General features: G+C 39.3%; 1 protein-coding gene across 3 annotated transcripts in view; it reads right to left on the bottom strand.

Moving 5' to 3' along the window:
• LOC115236167 (microtubule-associated protein futsch-like) overlaps positions 1-19,691 on the bottom strand; it is a 36,354-nt gene that overhangs the window by 4,492 nt on the left and 12,171 nt on the right. Inside the window, exons 3-10 of one of the 3 annotated variants that reach the window (XM_029808434.1) lie at positions 16,555-18,131; positions 14,880-15,983; positions 14,587-14,649; positions 13,290-13,728; positions 12,880-12,980; positions 3,249-11,874; positions 2,200-3,035; positions 1,400-1,839 (exon numbers count right to left, since the gene is read on the bottom strand). In XM_029808434.1, the coding sequence (XP_029664294.1) occupies positions 1,400-1,839; positions 2,200-3,035; positions 3,249-11,874; positions 12,880-12,980; positions 13,290-13,728; positions 14,587-14,649; positions 14,880-15,983; positions 16,555-18,131 (13,186 nt within the window). Of the gene's footprint in view, positions 1-1,399; positions 1,840-2,199; positions 11,875-12,879; positions 12,981-13,289; positions 13,729-14,586; positions 14,650-14,879; positions 15,984-16,554; positions 18,132-19,691 lie in introns of all 3 variants that reach the window. The other 2 variants (XM_029808432.1, XM_029808433.1) reach the window with 2 other exon arrangements.

Here is a 19,691-nt window from a genome sequence, read left to right as displayed (position 1 = left end):
TTGTATGTGACTATATAGTTAATTGAGATAGAAAATATTGCTATGTGTAGATGACTATAATCATCCATTAAAAATCCTTGTATTTTTAATAATTTGTTATCTTTTTATAAAATTTTTTAACAAAATTTTAAATAAAATTGTAAAACCATAAACTTAATAAAATTTGTGACATTTTATATGGTATTGTTTATTGAGGAAAATATTAATTTTCATGTTACAATCTAAATTAATCGATATTGTAGTGACATCTCCTTTACACTTTATTCTATCTTTGAAATTTATAAAAGAGAGAGAGAGAGAGAGAGATGCACTCTTTTTCGACCCATACATATATTTCTTTCCTTTAAACTATATCCTCAAGAAGCACGTTTGCCGGTAAATAATCTGATCGAATAATAAATGTAGCGCGTATACTGACAATAATTGCTATATATAGAGCCCTATAATGTAAAAAACATTATACATCGGTATTATTGCGGGAAAGATCGCTCATATCGCATATAGAGTGGAGTGACGAGAATGGATCAATACGCAACGAACGAATGGGCATCGTTCGGCGAGAGCGGTCCTTACGACCATCCTTTGTGAAAACTGAGAACACTGACACGCTTGGATAATTCCAGGGTGAATTGAAAAAAGAAGAGGATATCGACAACTTCCCCGACATTGCATCATACGGCAAAATTCGGTTTCGATTTTCGGAAAGCTAATTTTTATCAGGAATAATCACGATCGAAACACGTGGATTATTTTTTTCCGATCATTCTTTATTCTTTACACGCCGATAATGCGCTACATTTAGTTTAACATAATCAAAGAACGGAATGAAAACAAAACATATAGCCGTGCATCGATGAATAAACAAGCGATCAACAGGTGTTGAATCGAAAGCAAAGCAGAAAAATGCACTTTGACATTTGATATCTATCCTGTATATAAAACACAGTCAAATATATTTTTAATCATCTAGCTTGATATTTTGTTGTGTATGCATTCTATCGATCTCGAAAATTTTTTACACTTTTATATCCGAATTTTATATACACAAACTAAAATCATCTCTGTCTATAAGAAAAATAAATTAAAGTCTGCCTTTTGGCGTAAAATTTTATGGTATTAGTAAGTCGTTAAAGATCCCCGTGGCCAGGAAAATTCTGCAAGTTTATTCATGAAGTATTTACGAAGTTTTAAGCACCTTCGTTTCTCCTAAGTTCGAAAGTTTATTACGTCAAAGTATTATTCACATCAAAGTACATCATCATATTGATGTAATATTAATAACTTGCGTTTTTCTCAAAAGCAAAAATATATTAGATAAAATATATTTATTACGCGCGCGATTACTATTAAAAAAGCACAAATTAATGTAATGCATAGATTTGAGAATCGAGATACTCACTTATGGTCATGTTTGCCGTTGTTGTGCAATAAATTGGACAATGCCTTGTCTAGCAGACCACCTAGAGTCGAATTCATCTTGTTCTTGTGTCCCGGCGATGGTATTCGCTCTCTATTCGACGCGATTGAGGTAGATTGTTGTTCGTGCTCGTGCATACTCGAAGAATATGAGGTAACACTGTCTCGCTTGTCGTCGCCAGAATGATCATTATCGTTGGTCTTCTGACCGAATGTGCTGGCAATCAGATTCTCGCTCTCTCTCATACGCTGCTGAATCTTGTCTCGAAGCTTGTTATTATGTTCAAAGGCTACGTCCAGACTGTCCTCGTAGCCGAGATTGTCGACTCGCGATGTATCCGGACTGGCGGATCTGCTCGATTGCTCGCTGCCGCGCGTTCGATAACTTTTGTCGTGGCTGTTGCACATCTCCTCGCCAAGCAACTAGAATTTTTAAGTAAGATATACTTAAATTTTTAAGTAAGATATATTTTAAGTAAGACATACTTTATATTGTGTAATGTATTTTTTTAAAATCAGTATAATTATAGAAAAGAGAGAATAAATAAAGAAAAGAAGAGAACTAAAATCTCAGGACAATTACAGAGATTATTTTCACAAAAATAATCTTAAATATATGTATATATAAAAAAATTAAAATTACAATTATCGCATTATTAAACAGATTAAATCGAATGAAAAATAAAACACATATATACAGAAATTATTGTCAATGAATATTAATTTATACACACATGCATACATATCGGTAATATATAATAATAATAAAAATTCGGTACTCACTTGATTCACCGATTCCAGAAGACTGCCAAGGCTGTTTTGACTCTCCACGTCCTTCCATCGGTCTCTGTTGACCCTAAATCCTTGCGGCTGATCGTCTCGCCTGTGATAAGATTCCGTGTGATCCAGCTTGATCTTCTTCGCGCCTCTCAATTCATTCTCGCTGGTGGCCTTCAATCTCGAGCAACACTCTACGAAAAGCTCTTCGTCGAAGTTTAGAATTTTGCCTTGCCGCGGCTCCGTCGTCGACTCAATTTCTCTTGGCACATCCAAAGCGTTATCCTCGATTGCGTCCGTCGGCGCGATCGTCACCACGTCCGATCTGTGACCCGATGACGGCGACCTGATGACAATTTTTTCCCCGGAAAACTCGCTGGGATTCGTCTTTCTGGAAGTATCTTCGTGCGTCATCCTTTCTTCTTCGTTCCCTTCGCCATCTTCCTCCTCATCCTCCTCGTTGTTAGAGCTATTCTCCATCGAGCTGTCGGGAGTCTCGCAAGCGTAAAACGGTGACATTCTTCGACGTCCGAGATCATTGTCATCATCGTCGTCGTCATCTTCCTGCTCTTTCTCTTCGTCATTATCAGATTCCCGAATCATCTGAGAATTTCCGTCGAGATTGACGAATTGATCTTTCATAGTTGGTCCCGTCAAATTGTTGCAGCTACGCGACAACATCGTGGATACCTCATGCTTCTCTCTAATCTCCTTCTCCATCAGCTGATTATCCTTCGCGAGATCTTCCTTATCAAATTCCAAACTTTTCATTGAACATTTCCAGTCTTCACTGGCGGTTTCTTTTTTGCTCTTTCTGGAATTCGCTGGATGATGATTCATATCTGCAAAAGATTCATAAGTATTATCTTTGACAGTCAGATTTTTCGAACGGTTCCTCGATTCATTTGTAGATCGAATCGCTTGATCGTTTTGCGTTTCGTCTTTCGTTTTTTGATTTCTTAAAGCAATCAATGAATCATTATCGGAATTTTTTGAAATAATATTATCCGTTTTCGTCTTGTCTATTCGGATTATATTGAAATTCTGTTTCTTACGATTATTCGAGTCCTTTCTTGATCTTCCGCGTGCATTTTGTGCTTCGACCTGCGATTGATTTATTAAACTGGTATTTTTCCAAGTGTCATCATTATGTTCGACACTCTTTGAATTTTTCGAACAATCTGCATCTCTAGATTCATGAAATCCACTTTCTCGCTCTTTAAAATTTTTATGCGTCTCTTTAAGGTCCTGATCGTCAGAAAAGCACGTTGAAGTCTCGTTGTCAAGGGTTTTCCAGATCCTCTCGCCGGCCTTAGTCTTACTCTGCCTCCGTCTACATTTGAACATATTGAACTGCGAAGGCGAAGAAGAACGCTCGTCCCTTGCGTTAGTATCCTGCTTTTTACGATAACTGGAACTATTTTTCGATTTTGCATAGGCATCATGGCCGACTCGAAGATTTTCCCAGTCCGCAGAAATCGAATTCCTATCTTTCGTTCGCTCTTCTTCCTCGTAATATCTTCCCGATTCGTCATTTTTGTTGCTCAAATAATCATCGTCAAACTGATTGCTTGTTTCTTTAACCTCGTTCACATTTTCATCACCTTCCGAAAGAATTAGCGACTCGTCATCAAAGGTTCTGAGTATTCTCTCATCCGCTCTGATCTTGCTCTCTCGATGTCTCCTTTTGGCTGGGTTAACAGGTGACAACGATTCGATACGATCCTCGGGCATCAAATTAAAATCCTTTTCTCGTTTTTTTCGGTTCTTTAATTTTCCGTGAACTTCGATACTATTGCCTTTGTCGTTTCCATTTTTTCTGGGAGATAGCTCGGCATCTTTCTTCGTGTCGGAGCCCGTAAGAATTCCTGAATGGCGTTTTTTATCCTTCTTGTATCCGTTTTCGGAGATCTTGGTCAGTCCGCGTAAACAGGATTTCGCTTCGGAAGCGCTTCTGGATATGTCCGAGTCGTCTTCCGACCGCGATACCCAGTCATTCAGTACCTCCTTCACCTTATCCGCTTTCTCGCCGCCGAATACTCTGCCAAACACGCTCTTCACGATCTTGCTTTTACTCGAAGAAGCAGATTCGATTCTATCAACTTCATTCTCGCTGTCGCTCGATAATTCAGCGATCTTGACCACCTTTTTCCTTCTATCTCGAGAGGCTTTTGATTTTCTACGACCAGTTTCTCGCTCTTTGCCGGCTGACTGGAAACTTCCAGATAATCTTTTGTTAGACGATTCCAATCGAGTTGTTTTTTTATCGTAGATGCTATCATTCTCTAAATCGTCTATCGTTTTCTGAACTAGCAACTCGCGAAGATTTGTGATGGGAAGAGATTTATCGTCAGTGATTTCGTCCTCGCTGTCTCCTGATTCCGATATAAGCTTCGTTTCTTCATGGAATATTTCCACCTCTGGAAGTTCCTCTCCTGACGTTCTTTTCTCTTCTGAAATATTCGGTAGCTTCTGAATCTCAAAACTCTCATCAAGTTCAATTGCTTTAATGGACTCGATCGATTTCAAATCATCAATTGTAGTTGATACTTTTTCAATAATTTCCGAAGAAAATTCATCTAAAGATTCGACTGTTGAGTTAATTAAAATATTTGCGCTTGTATTATTATAATCAGATTTATTCTCTGACTGATGTTTTGCATCGTCAGCACGTACGTTCATCTCCGACGGCATCGATGTATCGACGGCTTTATTCTTTTCTGATGGAACGTTGAAAGTAAGCATGTCGCAATTCTTTGCAGGCATGGTATCAGCTATCTTGATGTCCGTAGATTCTACTTTTTGCACCGATTGATTTTCAGAAGTATTCATCTTGGTCAATTGAATCTCGTTTTCTTCAACCTTTAATTCATCTCTTTTTGTTTCTGATAAATTCGATTCCTGATTGTGACTTTCAACAGCAGGCAAAGATTCAACGTTCGATGTCAAAGAATCTACTAAAGTGATCGAAGCAGCTTTTTCGATGACCAACATTTCGGATTCAATCTGTTCTGTTTTTTCTGTTACTTCGTTGCATTTTGATTTCATCGATTCGGAGACATTAGAATCGTCTGTTTGTATTACAAAATTGTTTGCGATTTGTACAGGATTTTTTCTAGGTCTGCCTCTACTTCGTTTAGAAGGTTGAATATTTACATCAATATATGGCGTCTTGCTGACCTCGTCAAGACGCTCTTTAGTATGAGAAACTAATTTTTGATCCTCGGTTTTTGATTCTTCGAAACTACTCGTAGCGACAATATCATTTTCATTAACTTCAAATTCCGCGTGAACTGAGGTAATAATCGAATTCGAAATACGATCCTTGAGTCTCGGTCTGCCACGTTTTTTCTTTTTAATATCGTTAGACGAGTCTAGCTTTGATTTTGCGACTTCCGTATACGCCATAGTATCATCATATGCCATTTCCTGTAACGCTTTAATCATTTCTTCTTCTGTTTCGTTCTGTCTCTTTTGCGAATCGCAACTATTTTCTATCTCGTCGTTGTTAATTTTCATAGAAGCTCCCATAAAAGTCCACATAACATCAATAACTTCCATGTTAGCTATTTCATTGTAATTCTGAATGTTTTTACATCTTCTCGGTCTTGAATTAAAACGACTAATTTCAGTTGAAGTTTGAGTCTCTTCCTTTCTATCATTATCTATCTTGCAGAATTTCCTCATCGTGCTGCTCCTCGTAGTTCTTGTGGATTCCATATGCTGTTCACATTTTATATCAGTGTCAAATGATGATAATTTTGAACAATCTATTTTGTTATTTAAATGTTTAACAATCGACTCTATCTGATTCTGCGTTTTGGCTGAATCCGCACGTTGAATTTCTTCAGATATGTCATTGGCTTTTTTTACTGTTTGTATTATTTCTTTTGTCGAACTATGCTCGCAAGATGGTGGTGAAGAAGAGCTCCATTCATTAACCGGATTCAGAGGCTCGTTCAAATCAACTTTTGATCCTTCCAACTCGGGAGAATCCAAGATCAAATGTTCTTCCGCTAGATTCCTCTTCTTTGATTTATTGCGCTTCTTATCGCCATTCCTGCCTTGCCCTGATTCCTCTTTCTTTTTCTGAATTTGTTTCATAGGAGTAGACGATGACACTGGTTCCTCCGGCGTTAGTTGATCCGTGAGAACATATTCGTCGTGGCTCATGTTTTCGGTGATTTTGCAGATTTCCTCGTCTAGCAATTTGTCTTCCAGCGTTTCTTGCCTCGTTACTCCACCTAGATCCACCAGAGATTCCGTGCTAGCTCCGTAAGGAGCATAACTCTCGTTCAATTCTACGGACTTCTGAGTAACTTCATGAGATTGAGCATCGTCTAAAACACTCTTCGTATTTTGATCACTTACTTGATTACTTCTCCCTTTCTCGTCGATTTCTTCAGTATTTTCAGACGTGGCGTTATTAACAGATTCAATTTTATCCCTGGTAGATTTCGCTATCTGCGACAAATGGGATTGCGACAACGTGTGCTTCTTCAGGGAGCTCTTGCGAGTAAAACTAGTGGCACACACATCGCAAAAAAATCTAGCTGCCTCCTTTGTTAGCTTTTTCCTCTTTTCCACTATTAGAATTTCGCCGGTTTTTGTATGCACTACAACAAAGTTACCGGCCGCGCGTTTCTTCGGGGTGATCGGATCATCCGGAGAATCATAGTTATTCGATACTGATTGCTCTGCTGTGGCATTTTTATTTGTTGATTCATCTGCCATTGGTTTATCATCTGCATTCTCATTTTGTAAAACTAAAGATTTCTCAGCGAGTTCAAACTCTCGTTCGATGTTTTCCAAAGCTTTTGTGTTCTCCAACGAAGCTTGGATATCCATTGGAATATCGATATCGTCCATATCAGAAAGATCAAGGTGCTCATCGAGCAATGATTTAGCATTTTGCGTTTTTTTCTTCGAATTTTCTTTATCGCTCTTTAGAATTATTGAACCTTCTCGTTCGTTACTGTCAGCAATATTTTCTTCCTTCCTCTTCCTCTTAGCGAATCGCTTCTTCCTGAAATAGCTGGACTCGCTGGCGCACGAACTCTCGGATAGGTCATCCGTGCTCTCAGCGTCTTGACTGCGAATGCTGGAAACGGCAAGATCCTCACTCGATAGCTGTATTCTTTTTTTGAACATGGATCTTGTCTTGATTAGAGATGGAATGAACCCAATCGAACCTGAAGAACTTGATCTTTCGAGTTTCTTTGTGCTTGATTGTTTTCGCACAATATGTTTCTTACATTCTACTTGCTCTTTGACTTTCTCGATCAAGTTAGATATCTCACTAACTTCTGCAAGTTCTTTGTTTATACGAGACTCTTCGGAAACACTTTCGCTATTGCAGCGATCATCCTCGGACAACAACTTCTTTTTTGACCCCCGTTTCTTCACGCTCTGCAACAGATCCTTTACTTCCGGTACCTTGAAATGTTCCAAGTTGGCAGACAAATGCTCGTTAGAATCTGTGACATTAAGTTCCTCATTAAATTTCGAAGCAACTTTGACAGATTCGTCTTTTGATAGATCCAAATGTTCATCTGCTAGTGATTTTTTATTCGTAGCATGTTTCTTTGATGTTTCAGAATCTTTTTGGGGTGATAAAGTTAACAGCTTTTTTTCCTCATTAATAGGCTTCACGGAAGTTTGAAGAACATCTGAAAGAGATTGTGATTTCCTTTTCGACGAACGTCGATATGAAGATTCGCTTGCATCATCGGTTTGGTTTTTCTTTTGAGTTCTATCCGTACTTTTCCCGCTTTTAACAGTCTTCTTCAAAGATAATACAGAGGATTCAATGCTTTCCTCGATCAATTCTATCGATCGAGCATTGGCTTCGACAGCTTTTCCATCGGAAATTATTTTATGAACGGTTTCTTCAAGGCTCGCTGTTAACTCATTCGCTTCTTCATAAGCCGCTTCTGGAAGATTGGCAAATTTCTCCAAATTTGATTCATTGTCTTCCACGAGAATTTTTTCTAAACTCGATAGCTCCAAATCTTCGATAGTTTTGCTTTCGTTACATTGAAGCTTCTCGACTTCAGCATCTATTTTCGAAATTTCTATGATTTCATCTTCTTTTTCGATAAGCTCGTGTCCAACGTTGAACATCTCTTTTTGTTTAGAATTAGACGCGATAACGTCGTCGAGTCGGAGCTCTTTTTGTATATTTTTTTCAGCAAGCTCTTCAACGACTTCTAATGACTTTCTTTTGCTTTTCTTCGGCCAGTTTGCGTCCTCCAGCGATCTCTTGCTAGATTTTCTCCTGGATTTTTCCTTCATTTCAAATTTTTCTACGTCTAGTTTTGGTACCGTAATTGACGAAATGGAAATTTCTGTTAAGGTATCTGTCAATGATGATGGAGTCTCATCTGGGATCTCCATTGGAATAATTGCTTCTTCGTTCGTTGCCGATTTATTCTCGCAAGATTCAACCTGTGATTCTTCAACAGAACGCATTGTACCACTCACTTGTCTATCTACGACATAGTTGTCTTTCATTTCAACATCTAAAACACCATTTACCTTAGTTTGATTCTTGCTCTGAATTTGCATTTCAATCTTCGTTGCCAAATTCTCTTCAAGATTATCTTGAATAACCATTAAATCCATTGAACGTTCGGAAGCTGCACTCTTGATATTAGTTATATTGTCTTCCAACGATTGGATTTCAGGAGTGGCAATTACTGGTGGTTTTTTATTAGTTTTTATCGGTGTTTTATCGGTATTCGTTATACTTTCATTGTTCTCGTCCTTTGAGGCATAACTTACTTCGCCAAAATTCGCACTCTCTGCGTTATCGGCCAAAGCAGGCCCGACTTCGTCGAGGATGCTGGTCAATTCGTCAGCGGCGTTGTCCAGAAGGGAACCTACCTCACCTTCTAACAGAGCATCCTTTTGCTTGGCTATCTTCGATACAATCTTCTCTAGGAAAGAACCCTTACCCTTGGGTTTTCTCCTGGACAGATCGAGGATGATGTCGTTGGCTGGTGAATGCATCTTGGCAGTCGAGACTTTCGACGACACGTCAATCTGATCCGTAAAAGTATTTGCATCCTGTGCTTTATCAATACAAGAACGAGCGTTCTTTTCATCATCCGCGCAATGATTGTCGTTTGCATTCGTTGCTATAACTTCATTTCCCGCAGATTCCTGCTCGCTCCTAGCAAGAACTGACAGTTCGCTGAACGCCGAGTCCACCACGATTACATTACCCTCGCCGTCAACGGGTTGTTGCGTGCTTCCGTTACGCGCCACTCTATCTGGATTGTCTAGACTGGTTTGAATCGTCAATACCTGCACGCTCTGTTCCACGGGAATGTTTATGCCTTCCGTCAGAATGCCGATGACGTTGTTCAAAGATCTCTTCCTCGATGATCTCTCTCGACGTGCGCCCCACGTTTTTCTCGGCCTTGTTACCTTCAATTTATTGTGAATGTTTACGGAAGTCTCCAAAGAATTCTCCTTGCCGCTATCAACAGATAAGTTGCTCGTTTCGGATTGCAAATGGCTCAGACTGAGATTCACTATCGTCGAGTCGCGATCATCAAAATTGCTGTTACTATCACCTTCGGTTTCGTTCTTATCGATGGCCTCTTTGAACTTCTCCTTCTTCTGGACTTCCTTCTCGCTCGGCGTGACATTTTCACTGTTATTCTGTTTTTGAATCGCACGTGAATTAATCTCTTCAGTCTCCTCAACCGATTTGTTGCGACTGCGGCGCTTCCCAAACAAACCGCTACTCTTTTGAGAGTTACCGTTCGCAGCTTCCAAAGACGGCTCACCCCTCGCATCGATCAATGATCTTCTTGTCTGTCTGCTATCGATCTTATCCTCGATATCAGTACTATCGATTTCCTTCGTCTTCGCATTTGCTCGGTTGTCTTTTTTGTTTTGTTGACTTCTTTCGTTTTGCGCAACATTGTTAGTTGCGTCTTTGGTAATCGTGTTGTTAACCGACTCCTTCTCTAGGCTAATCGTTTCCACGTCATCGCTCTTCTTCTCAATGTTTTTCCTGGACGATTTCCTAATTGCGTCTATCTTCTCCTTCTTGTTGGATTCCTTTGAGCTGTCGAATTCATCATCAAGATCTCGGAGCAGTTGGACCATTTTCGATCTTGGCGTCGATTGTCTCAGATTGCGTTTCGAGCCAGTATCGTTAGACGCGAGTTCTAATGTATTCAAGACGTCTTCTTTGCTTACTATCGAAGCCGAACCCAAGAGTTTCTTTACTTCAAACGGGATGTCTGGCAGTTTCATAGAATTTTTTTCTATTATGGTTTTCGAATTGCTTCGAGTTTCTTTCGTAGTTTCTTCTTTCCTTGGTTTTAAATCCTTTTTAGCGATTATCTCACTCTTTAATGTTTCTTCTTTGCTATTTTCGCCGTTATTAATATTTTTGATGTGCAAACTCTTTTTGTTTTTCGTTCTTCTCTCCTTTAACACCGTCGAGCTATTTTTAGAGATCTCATTTTCTCCAACTATCTCGACCTCCTTCTGTTTCATCATGTCTTTCGATTCCTGTTTTGGCTTTCGTCCCCGCGTCGGTTTCTGTTCCTTCGTGCTTTTTTCCGGTGCAACCTCGCGATCAGTATTTGTCTCGGTATTACCCTCTTTCTCCTTTAAAATGTTTTTTGCGGAAGTTCGAAGTGTCTTTTGATCTTGAAGAGATCCTGATGATGTAACTGGCGACAAGATAGGCAGATCGTTCGTTGATTTATCGGCATATTCCTCGTTAGAAGACAGTATTTGTACTGCTGGTTCTAAAGTCGGCATCTTGTCGCTGTCCGACGATAATCGGGTGATTCTTCGTGGCAGCTGTACTTCGGCTTTTTTCAACTTTTGAATCGTTTTCGACTTCAACAATTTATTTTCGGCCGAAATGGCAACCTTATGTTTTCCATTGTCCATTTTCACTTCTGACGATTTCGCTGATGAGTCTTTATTCGGATTGCGAGCAAACTTGCCATCTTGTGTTCGTAACTGCAACTTCGCTTTGAGAGAGGCGTTCAAGGATGCTACCGGATCCACGGGACGTTTCCTCTTCAGTGTGCCTTGCGTCGATTTACTCTTACTCTTCATTCCAGAAACCGTCGCTATTCTTTTGCTGTCGGAATTGAAGTCGTCTTTATCGGTCGTTCTCGAGTTCTTTGGTATATTCTTTGGAGAGGACGTTTCCTCGCCTTTTGCATCGCTCTTTGAAATAGCAGTGCTCTTGAATTTTACGGATTTGCCCTTTGCTTTTAAATTCGCCATTTTATCGCTAGCTTTACCTTGAAATTGAAACTTGTTAATAGAATTGTCCGTTTTCGTTTTCATGTTCCCCTTTTTGCCAAAAATTTTAGGTCGTCCGACTTTCGGACGAACAATCTTATCGTCCGAATCTGAAGCCTTACTGGCTAAGAAGACTTCGTTGATCTCTTTGGCATCCTTCTTACCCTCGTCCTCGATTTCGACATTCTTGTTGCCGTCACCGTCCGGTCCGTTCTCGGTCTCGTGACACTTCTTCACGACGCTTTCGATCACTGCGGTTATGTTGTCACTTCGACAGCGATTGCGCTGGATCGATTTGGCGTTCTTCAGCAATTTATTCCTCAGGGCAGCTTTGTTGCGCGAGATTCGTGACACGGACGAATTGTCGCCGATGCGTGGCCTCGTTCTCGTCTGCACCTGTTTCAACAAAGTTCAAAGGTACCGCTATAACGGTGATATCGAATAGGTGCATATCTTTCGAATTGATAAGTTTCAATTTCGTCAAGATAAAATTTCAAGTTTTTTATTTTTAAAAAGAAAATCAATAATTCTATGTTTATATTTTATATGATCACAATTTTAAATTCTTATTTATACAATTTACTTTTGTATATACAATAGTCTAATAAACATACAAGACAAATATAAATAACAGGAACAACAGGTTGATTGAAGCAAAAAAAAAAAGAAGCGTTTTCCCAAAGAACTGAACGTTACAAAACAATATAAAAATCGCTCTATCTGCACGTGATTCTGTGCACGATCATGAGAACGTGTATTTGTAACGAGCATGTATATCAACTAATCGATGCCTCCGCTCATGTGCGACGAGGCGCGCAAGGCAATAACGCTTTATTATCATTTCGACGAATCTCCATTTTTTCGTGACTTTTCCTCGATTATTTAAGATATTTGTGTCGTCCAGATTAACATCGCGATATGACATTTTATTGCTTACATCATTTGTCTTGATAATATATAAACTTATATCAAATCGTTTGTACAATTTTAATTAGTCCCGTTTATTATTTCTTATTAACGCTGATTTCTCTACCTAAGGTGTCGTAAAAAAAAAAAATAAATTATTTTCTTTTTGATAATTTGCATAAATAAAAAAGCAATTATTTACGACATATTGAAGAAATGTTCTAAATAACATTTCATTACGCGATTCTGATATGTACATGTGGTTTTCATTGAAATGGTTGGGAAGACTAATATCTAACTATATTATCGCAAAGGCTTTATGTAGGAGAAGCCTATTAAGGATAGATATTACGCCATCAATATCCTAATTGAATCAGTTGACGATTATAATCGATGCCGCTAATACCCTTTACGATTCTAATATCGATCCAATTTTGATCAAGTATATTATTGAGACGAGGTAGAGTCATTGTTCCGCACGATTAAGTTACTTACGTTACGTAGTTTGCTTTGCGATCGCATCGCATTGTCCTGCAAAACTTTCCTCGTGGCCCTCTTAGCCGGCAGATTGGCTAGCATTTTCTGAATACTCTCGCCTAAGAACAAGTTTGAGATGTTATTGATTGCGGTGCTATGTACGGTAATAAAAATTTTCTAAGACGATATTTTTTTAAATGTTATTCTTATATATATAAATTCTCAATTCAAAGTCTCTATTAAAAGATATGTTCCACTTTGTAAAAGGCGATCTATTTCTTGCGTCTTCTTTATTCATGTATGAGAACCTATTACATAGATTACGAGACATAAGAATTAATATAAGAAGCTGACATCGTATTGCGTATACGTGTAAATTCGCAAATGTTTTACTATCAATGTGCGAGAAACAAAAAATTTCTTCTTACGATCGCTCGGTCGAACTCTAGGTCCGGCTGGTGCCTGCTTCTCCTTGGGCCGTTCCGTGTTGATGATCCGCGGCTGCGTCTGCGAGTTTTGTATGTTTCTCTTCATGCCGCGCTGACGTCGCCGACGGCTGCGGCTGCCGAACGGTCGCCACTTGCACTTCCTCTTGCCGCTGCCAGTGAGGCCGAGCAACCATGCGTAATCGCCACCGCATTCCAGCATATGACGATGCAGCTCGGCCACGTTCAGACAGCTCTTGGTGCACTTGGTGCACACCGTTTCCACGAGCACAACATCACGTGCCTCGTCGGTGGGTGCGTTTTGTCCCGGTAAATACAAATGCTTGTATTGCTCGCGCTGATCGCCGGTCAGCTCAAAGTGCGAGCACAAAACGCGCGGATGCGTAGAAGCCTTGTGATCCTCCATCTCCTTTAGCGTCATCTGCATCGTTACAACAATATCGATGATTCATTCAACTAGATCTCATTGCGTTACGTCTCGATCGATATGAATACGCGGTGTTTCAATCGGTGTAAATGGGATTAGCGCGACACAAAACTGTATACGGTTTCTTGCTGGGTGTTTTCTCGAAATTTTTTACTAGATATGACCGATCGGAATCGCTTACGCTTACGATAATACGAAAGCTATACGTTATTTTTATGTCACAAAGATTATACATAAAAATAAAAAGTTATATATTAGTTCAGCATTACAGATTGCATTAGATTATCTATTCATTTCTGTGACTTGTAATAAGCTAGCAGAGAAACAGAGTTGCACGAATGAGTTGGCGATTTGGATGAATCGCCGCGAGCGTTTACCATTTAGTTCGAATGTATCGCATGAATGTCAAAGATCAAGTACACTACTTGATAAATTATCTAGACCACATTTGCACCAATTGAAATTCATCATCTGCCACGCAACCGCAATATCTGAAATCATCTTAAAGGCTTATGTATACACAAATTTGCATATCATTTATAATTTATAGTTGTATCATATCTTGTCTAACCACTATGTTCACAATTGTATATCTCTTTAAACATTGTTGGAAAATCTTGCATTAAGCTCGACTCGCAAATTTTGTTCAACATATATTTTTGTGTTATCGTAATACATAAATTAAAATTATTAATTAAAATTTTTATTTATTTGTTTAATAAAAGTTTTTTGTTTAGAAAATATATAGAAAAAAAGAGAGATCTTCTCTCTCTTACATCTTTAATACATTATTTTTATAAAATTATAAATATAGAGAATCTTGAGATAATAAAAAAATTTAATAGTACCTACGTATAAAATAGTCCCGATACTATTGCTCCAGCTGATGTTTTGATTATTGTAAAAGATGAGACACTGAGAACAAAAGGCAGAGAATAAAAATCATATTTACCGGAAATTAAAACTGAAGTTTTAATTATTATGCATATAACGACACGATTGTGAGATCTTTTTAAAAAAATGTTCCTTATCTAGTTTCTCTACCTAGGTTCTCAGCGCCTCGAGTATCATAAAAAAAAATTTTTTAAAAATGAAAGAGCGCTATATATGTACTATATATATAAAATATAATATAATATACTCACGTGTCTGGAACCACAAGCTCCGCATATATAGATTCGTGTTCGCGACCATTCGCCACTCAGCTCCGCGTAGATGATTTTTTCGATATTGGCGGCTTCATTACCGCTTTGTTCTCGTCTCTTCAGTCTCATAAAATCTGCAAATTCAATGGTGAATTCCGTAGTAGTAAACGATTTTGTTAAACACGATGTCGAAGTCGCGGAAGATTCTTCCGTCGTCGTCTCCTTCTTGATCTCGTTTGGAGGCGATTCGTCAGGATCGCAGTGGACGACGTCGAGAGTTGCGGAAGCCGCCTTGATATTGCAACCCCCATCGACATTATCTTGACTACTCGCTGCCGTTTCGACGACACATTCAACCTGTTCTCGATCGCGAAGAGATACTTCAGTGATCTCGCCGGACAACGGAATTTGATGTAGCCTGCTGATGGTAAGGCGTTCCTTAATCAGCTGTTGCTTCTTCCGAAGTGATAGCTGCGTAGAGATGTCAAACTTGCTCAGGTCCTTGATCGAGCATGTCCACTGTTCCCTGCCATCGTACTTGCGTGGAAAGTTGTACTTCTCGAAGGAGACTCGGCGCGGCCGCGTGCCGCTACTAGTTTTACCGGCCTTACGCGCATATTCGCTCGAGTTTTCGTATTCTTCGCCGGCCGAGTAGTCTTTGCTGTAAACCGGCGTCGCCGCGGTTAGTGAAATGTCAATGGGAAATTGAATCTGATTGACGCTATGCTCATAATATGATTGTTGCGGCGGTTGTTGCTGAGATTTTGATTCTATCGATGTCGTCGTTGAGCCAGAGACAATAATCGACGGTGTGCACAATGATGAGCCGCCGCCAATCGTCTGCAGCTTGCCGTCCAAATGGTGTAGCAAGTTCTCGCGGATATTGCAGCTCACATTGCTGTAAAAAGAACTGTCAAACTCGGGACTGGCTGGGTTATCGATGGAATCCCGTGTCGCGATGAGTTTTGTCCGAGTGCTGTCTGACTGTCGATTGTCACCTTGACTTGTTTCCAATTCCTTTTCTTCGGATCTTCTCTCTCTGACTGACAACACTTTCACCATCTCGCGGTTGCAGAATTCTTTGCAGGACGAGCTTTTCTCCGGCTGAAAAAAGTGGTTGTTTGAAAATAATGAAAATGTTTGGTGCCTTAATTTGGAGGCGTAAAATTGAATATATAATATAAATTTGATGGTATCCGATTTAAAAAAAAAATAATACAGAAGTAGAAAGTAATACAGATATATTAAAAAACTATTAAATCTGAAGACTTACAAACAAAATAATTATACAATCTATTATACAATTATATATATAATTGTAAAATCTATTATAAAACTATAAAAAGTTGCAACGGCAATTGTGAAACGCAGTTATTTAACATAACTACATAAAACAGAAAGGAAGAGAAATAATCAAGATTAAAAAAGAGCGTAAAAATAATTCTTGAAGATAAGTACAAACTTAATAGTGTAGAATAATATCAATAATGTGTTTAGTACCTAAGCCAAGAGTAGATCAACAGAAGGAGAATAGAAGACTAACAAACTTTGAGATAGATTTAAGTGATCTTCAGCAAAATAAACACTGAGCAAAGCTTGAACGAAGGTTCTATATTCTATTCTAGAACATGTGAAACAGAAGCCGTGTTGCTCATTGATTTTCCACGATATTTACCTGAGCTTGACCGGTAGTCCTTTCCGAATTCCCGCCATGAGTCTCGTTCATGTGCCCCATCAGAGCTTCCCGAGTAGGATACCTTGTCAAACATTGAACGCACGCGTGATACTTATCTCCATGGTTGCTGATCATGTGCTGGAATAGCGTCTCCAGAGTATCGGCGCACTTCTCCGAACAATACTGGCAATTCTGAGAAGGTTTCCGGGAGTTTCTCTCCGATCTTCTACCACCGAGTTGGTGCACTCTTTCTGTGTGTCGCTGTCGCAAGGATATAGACAAAAACTTTCTATCGCAGTAGAGACAGAGGAGTCTAACCGGTGAAGAAGTGCAGGACGAAGACTTTGATTTTTGTGTCGACGGGGGATTTGAAGGTGATCCTGAAGAGATTCGCGAGATCACCGATTCGCTGGTCTGACAATTTTGGAACACGAACGCGATCTTGTCCAAGGGTAGACTGCAGTGCAAACTCTTCAATTCCTGAGCGTTGGCGTTCGAATCTTTGATTTCCTTTATTCTCGACTCAGTTGTGTCGATAAGTTCTTTCATTTTTTCGCATTCTTCAACTCTCTGTTGGTTCTTCTGATTGTCGATCGTTAGATAGACATCATTTAACAACTCGTCCAGTAATTCTATGCAGATCGCTCGCATCTCCATGTTTTCCGAGACCACACGTTCATCACGTCGATCTCTCCCTCTACCGTCATCGACATTTGCTCTTTCCTCAACTTGGTGCTCACTTAACCTATCCATTATGATTGTGCCCAGCGTTCGATTTTCCTTCTTCTCTCTCGAAATGTCTCGATCACTTTCGGATGATTCTTTCTTTTCGACGTCTAAATATTCTTCCTCTATTCTCAAAGACAATTCCTTTGAATCCTGACTGATTTTGACTTCCGAAACTTCTATACTCTCTTCTATTGCTCTCTTTGTATTCGAACAATCTGTAATCTTGGAAAATTCGGCATTTTCGACCGTGGAGGAATCCTCCAAACATGGTACCACGGCAGCTTCGATATCACTTTCGTTCGAAGGCTCAGACTTGACCATCGTACCAGTCGAATTCTCCTCTTCTTCAGCGTCTTTTCTTCGTCTTTCCGGCTCTTTCGTCTTTTCCGCGCTCTTTCCCTTGCTCTTCTCCTCATCCTCCTTGATCACACCATTCAACACTGTCATCACATATTTCTCAAGCGTCTCCAGATTTCTTTCGACGCTATTGCGGTCGTCCTCCTCTTTCCTGGGCGATTCTGCGTTTTCCTTAGCGATTCCGTCGGGCACTTTTTTGCGCAAGTTGTTGATGACATTGCTCAGCCGCGATCGCTTGTCCTGGGCGGTCTGCGCCGACGATCTGTAAGCGTGACCGTATCGCTCCTGCTGTTGCTGCTGACGATCGCCGTTGCTACCTGTCGCGTTGGCAGGGTGACTGACGGCCAGATCCTCCAGGTTCTGCATCGACGCCACCATTCTGTCGGAGGACGACGTCGTGCCGGATGCCGAAGAGATGTTGGGTAATTTAGCCGTACGATAAACCTCGATCGTGTCGTCGTTTGGTGTCTCGCTACCAGCTACGGCCGCCTCTAAAAGGGATCTTCATTGTAATCGTCGCTGTTTCATATAAAGCATTGACTTCTTTGTTTGAAGTCAAAAAGTATTGCAAAACATATGCATTTAGTATTTTGCGTCTACAATCATAGAAAATTTTCGGGAACCAAGGAATTTCTGATTCGGTAAAGCTCTGAGAAGCTCTTCGAGAAATATAGCGTAATTAATTTTTGGATTACGAAGGTAATTGTTTAAGAACGAACAGGACGAGGCGATAATTCTCGTTGCCATTAAGAAACAATCAAAGTAAGATGACTGTTTATTTATTTAGAGCTAGCCATGTGTGATGGAATTTCACGACATTTCGACGCGGAATCTATTTCATCAATGCTGTTTAATTTTAATATTGGTTTATCTGATTCTCTCCATTTTCTCTTGCACTGATAAATTTAAATTGATCAATTTTTTATTAACGCAATTCTTTCTTCTCAATTTATTCTACAACAAGCTAATAATTAATCTGAATTTATCATATCAATGCAGCAGTTCATTCCTTTAATTATTTTTTTTTCTAGAATTAGAATTTTAAAAAATAAAAAAGTACAAGTTAAACTATAATCGGCGTTTTAATTTTAAATCTTTGTTTTACAATCTTTAGAAATAATTTATTGTTAAATATTCTGCTTTTAGCTCTCCCCCCCTCTCTCTCTCTCTCAATCTTGTTAATATTCCCTTATTCTGTGCACTGAATCCTTTAGTTCTTCGGCATTTCGCCGAGAACAGAAAAATACAAATACTATTTCACCGAGAGAAAATGAGAAAGAGAGAGAAAGAAAAAGCGAGCGCTCTTTGACTATATCTCTGCCGACACTTTTTTATCCGGAAGTCGGGGAGAAGGGAGGCTGCGAGAATCGATAACCGTCCCTCTGCCATGTTGAAAGGGGTTACGGCTGTACGAATAGCGAGTGCTCCAAAGGGGAGAAAAAGAGAGATGGATATACATGCGTGTATACACACATACACACAAACACATATATGTACTATAGCCCCTGACAACAGCCCCGAGGTGGTATAAAAAAACCGGCCAGCTTAGTGATACCGACGACAATCCTTTCGACCATCCGGTTCGTTTTAAGATGTCGACAACAATGATAATTAATGATTTGTCTACCGTGGACTATTAATGATATAATGATATCAATATACGCTACCCCCACCCATGCAATATCGATTAACTTCTCTCTCGTCCGTCTCTTTTGAATTTTTCTTTTCGTTTTACACAGTATGTAAATCCGTTGGGACCTAATCATCGTTAAAATTGCGAAAGAATTAATTTAATTAGGAAAGAGTAATTCCATGGAACTCTGAAATTTTTCGGAAGAAACCGTACAATGTAATGCCTTCAGGTCTCTGTCAATAAAAAAGTCATATTTTTTTAAATAAATAATATATAACTTTTTTTATCAAAAGAAGGTATAATAATTTTTACACATTTACTTACTATTAAAATACAGCAGAAACGCTGTTATAAATAATTTTATCATTATCTTTATAACGTAAAAAGCTAATATAAATAAAGTAATACCTATTATATT

The sequence above is a fragment of the Formica exsecta genome, unplaced genomic scaffold (assembly GCF_003651465.1).
Source record: "Formica exsecta isolate Colony F162 unplaced genomic scaffold, ASM365146v1 scaffold245, whole genome shotgun sequence".
NCBI classification, from domain to species: domain Eukaryota; kingdom Metazoa; phylum Arthropoda; class Insecta; order Hymenoptera; family Formicidae; genus Formica; species Formica exsecta.
Note: the sequence above shows the minus strand (reverse complement) of the source record. Positions and strands in the feature narration are given on the sequence as shown.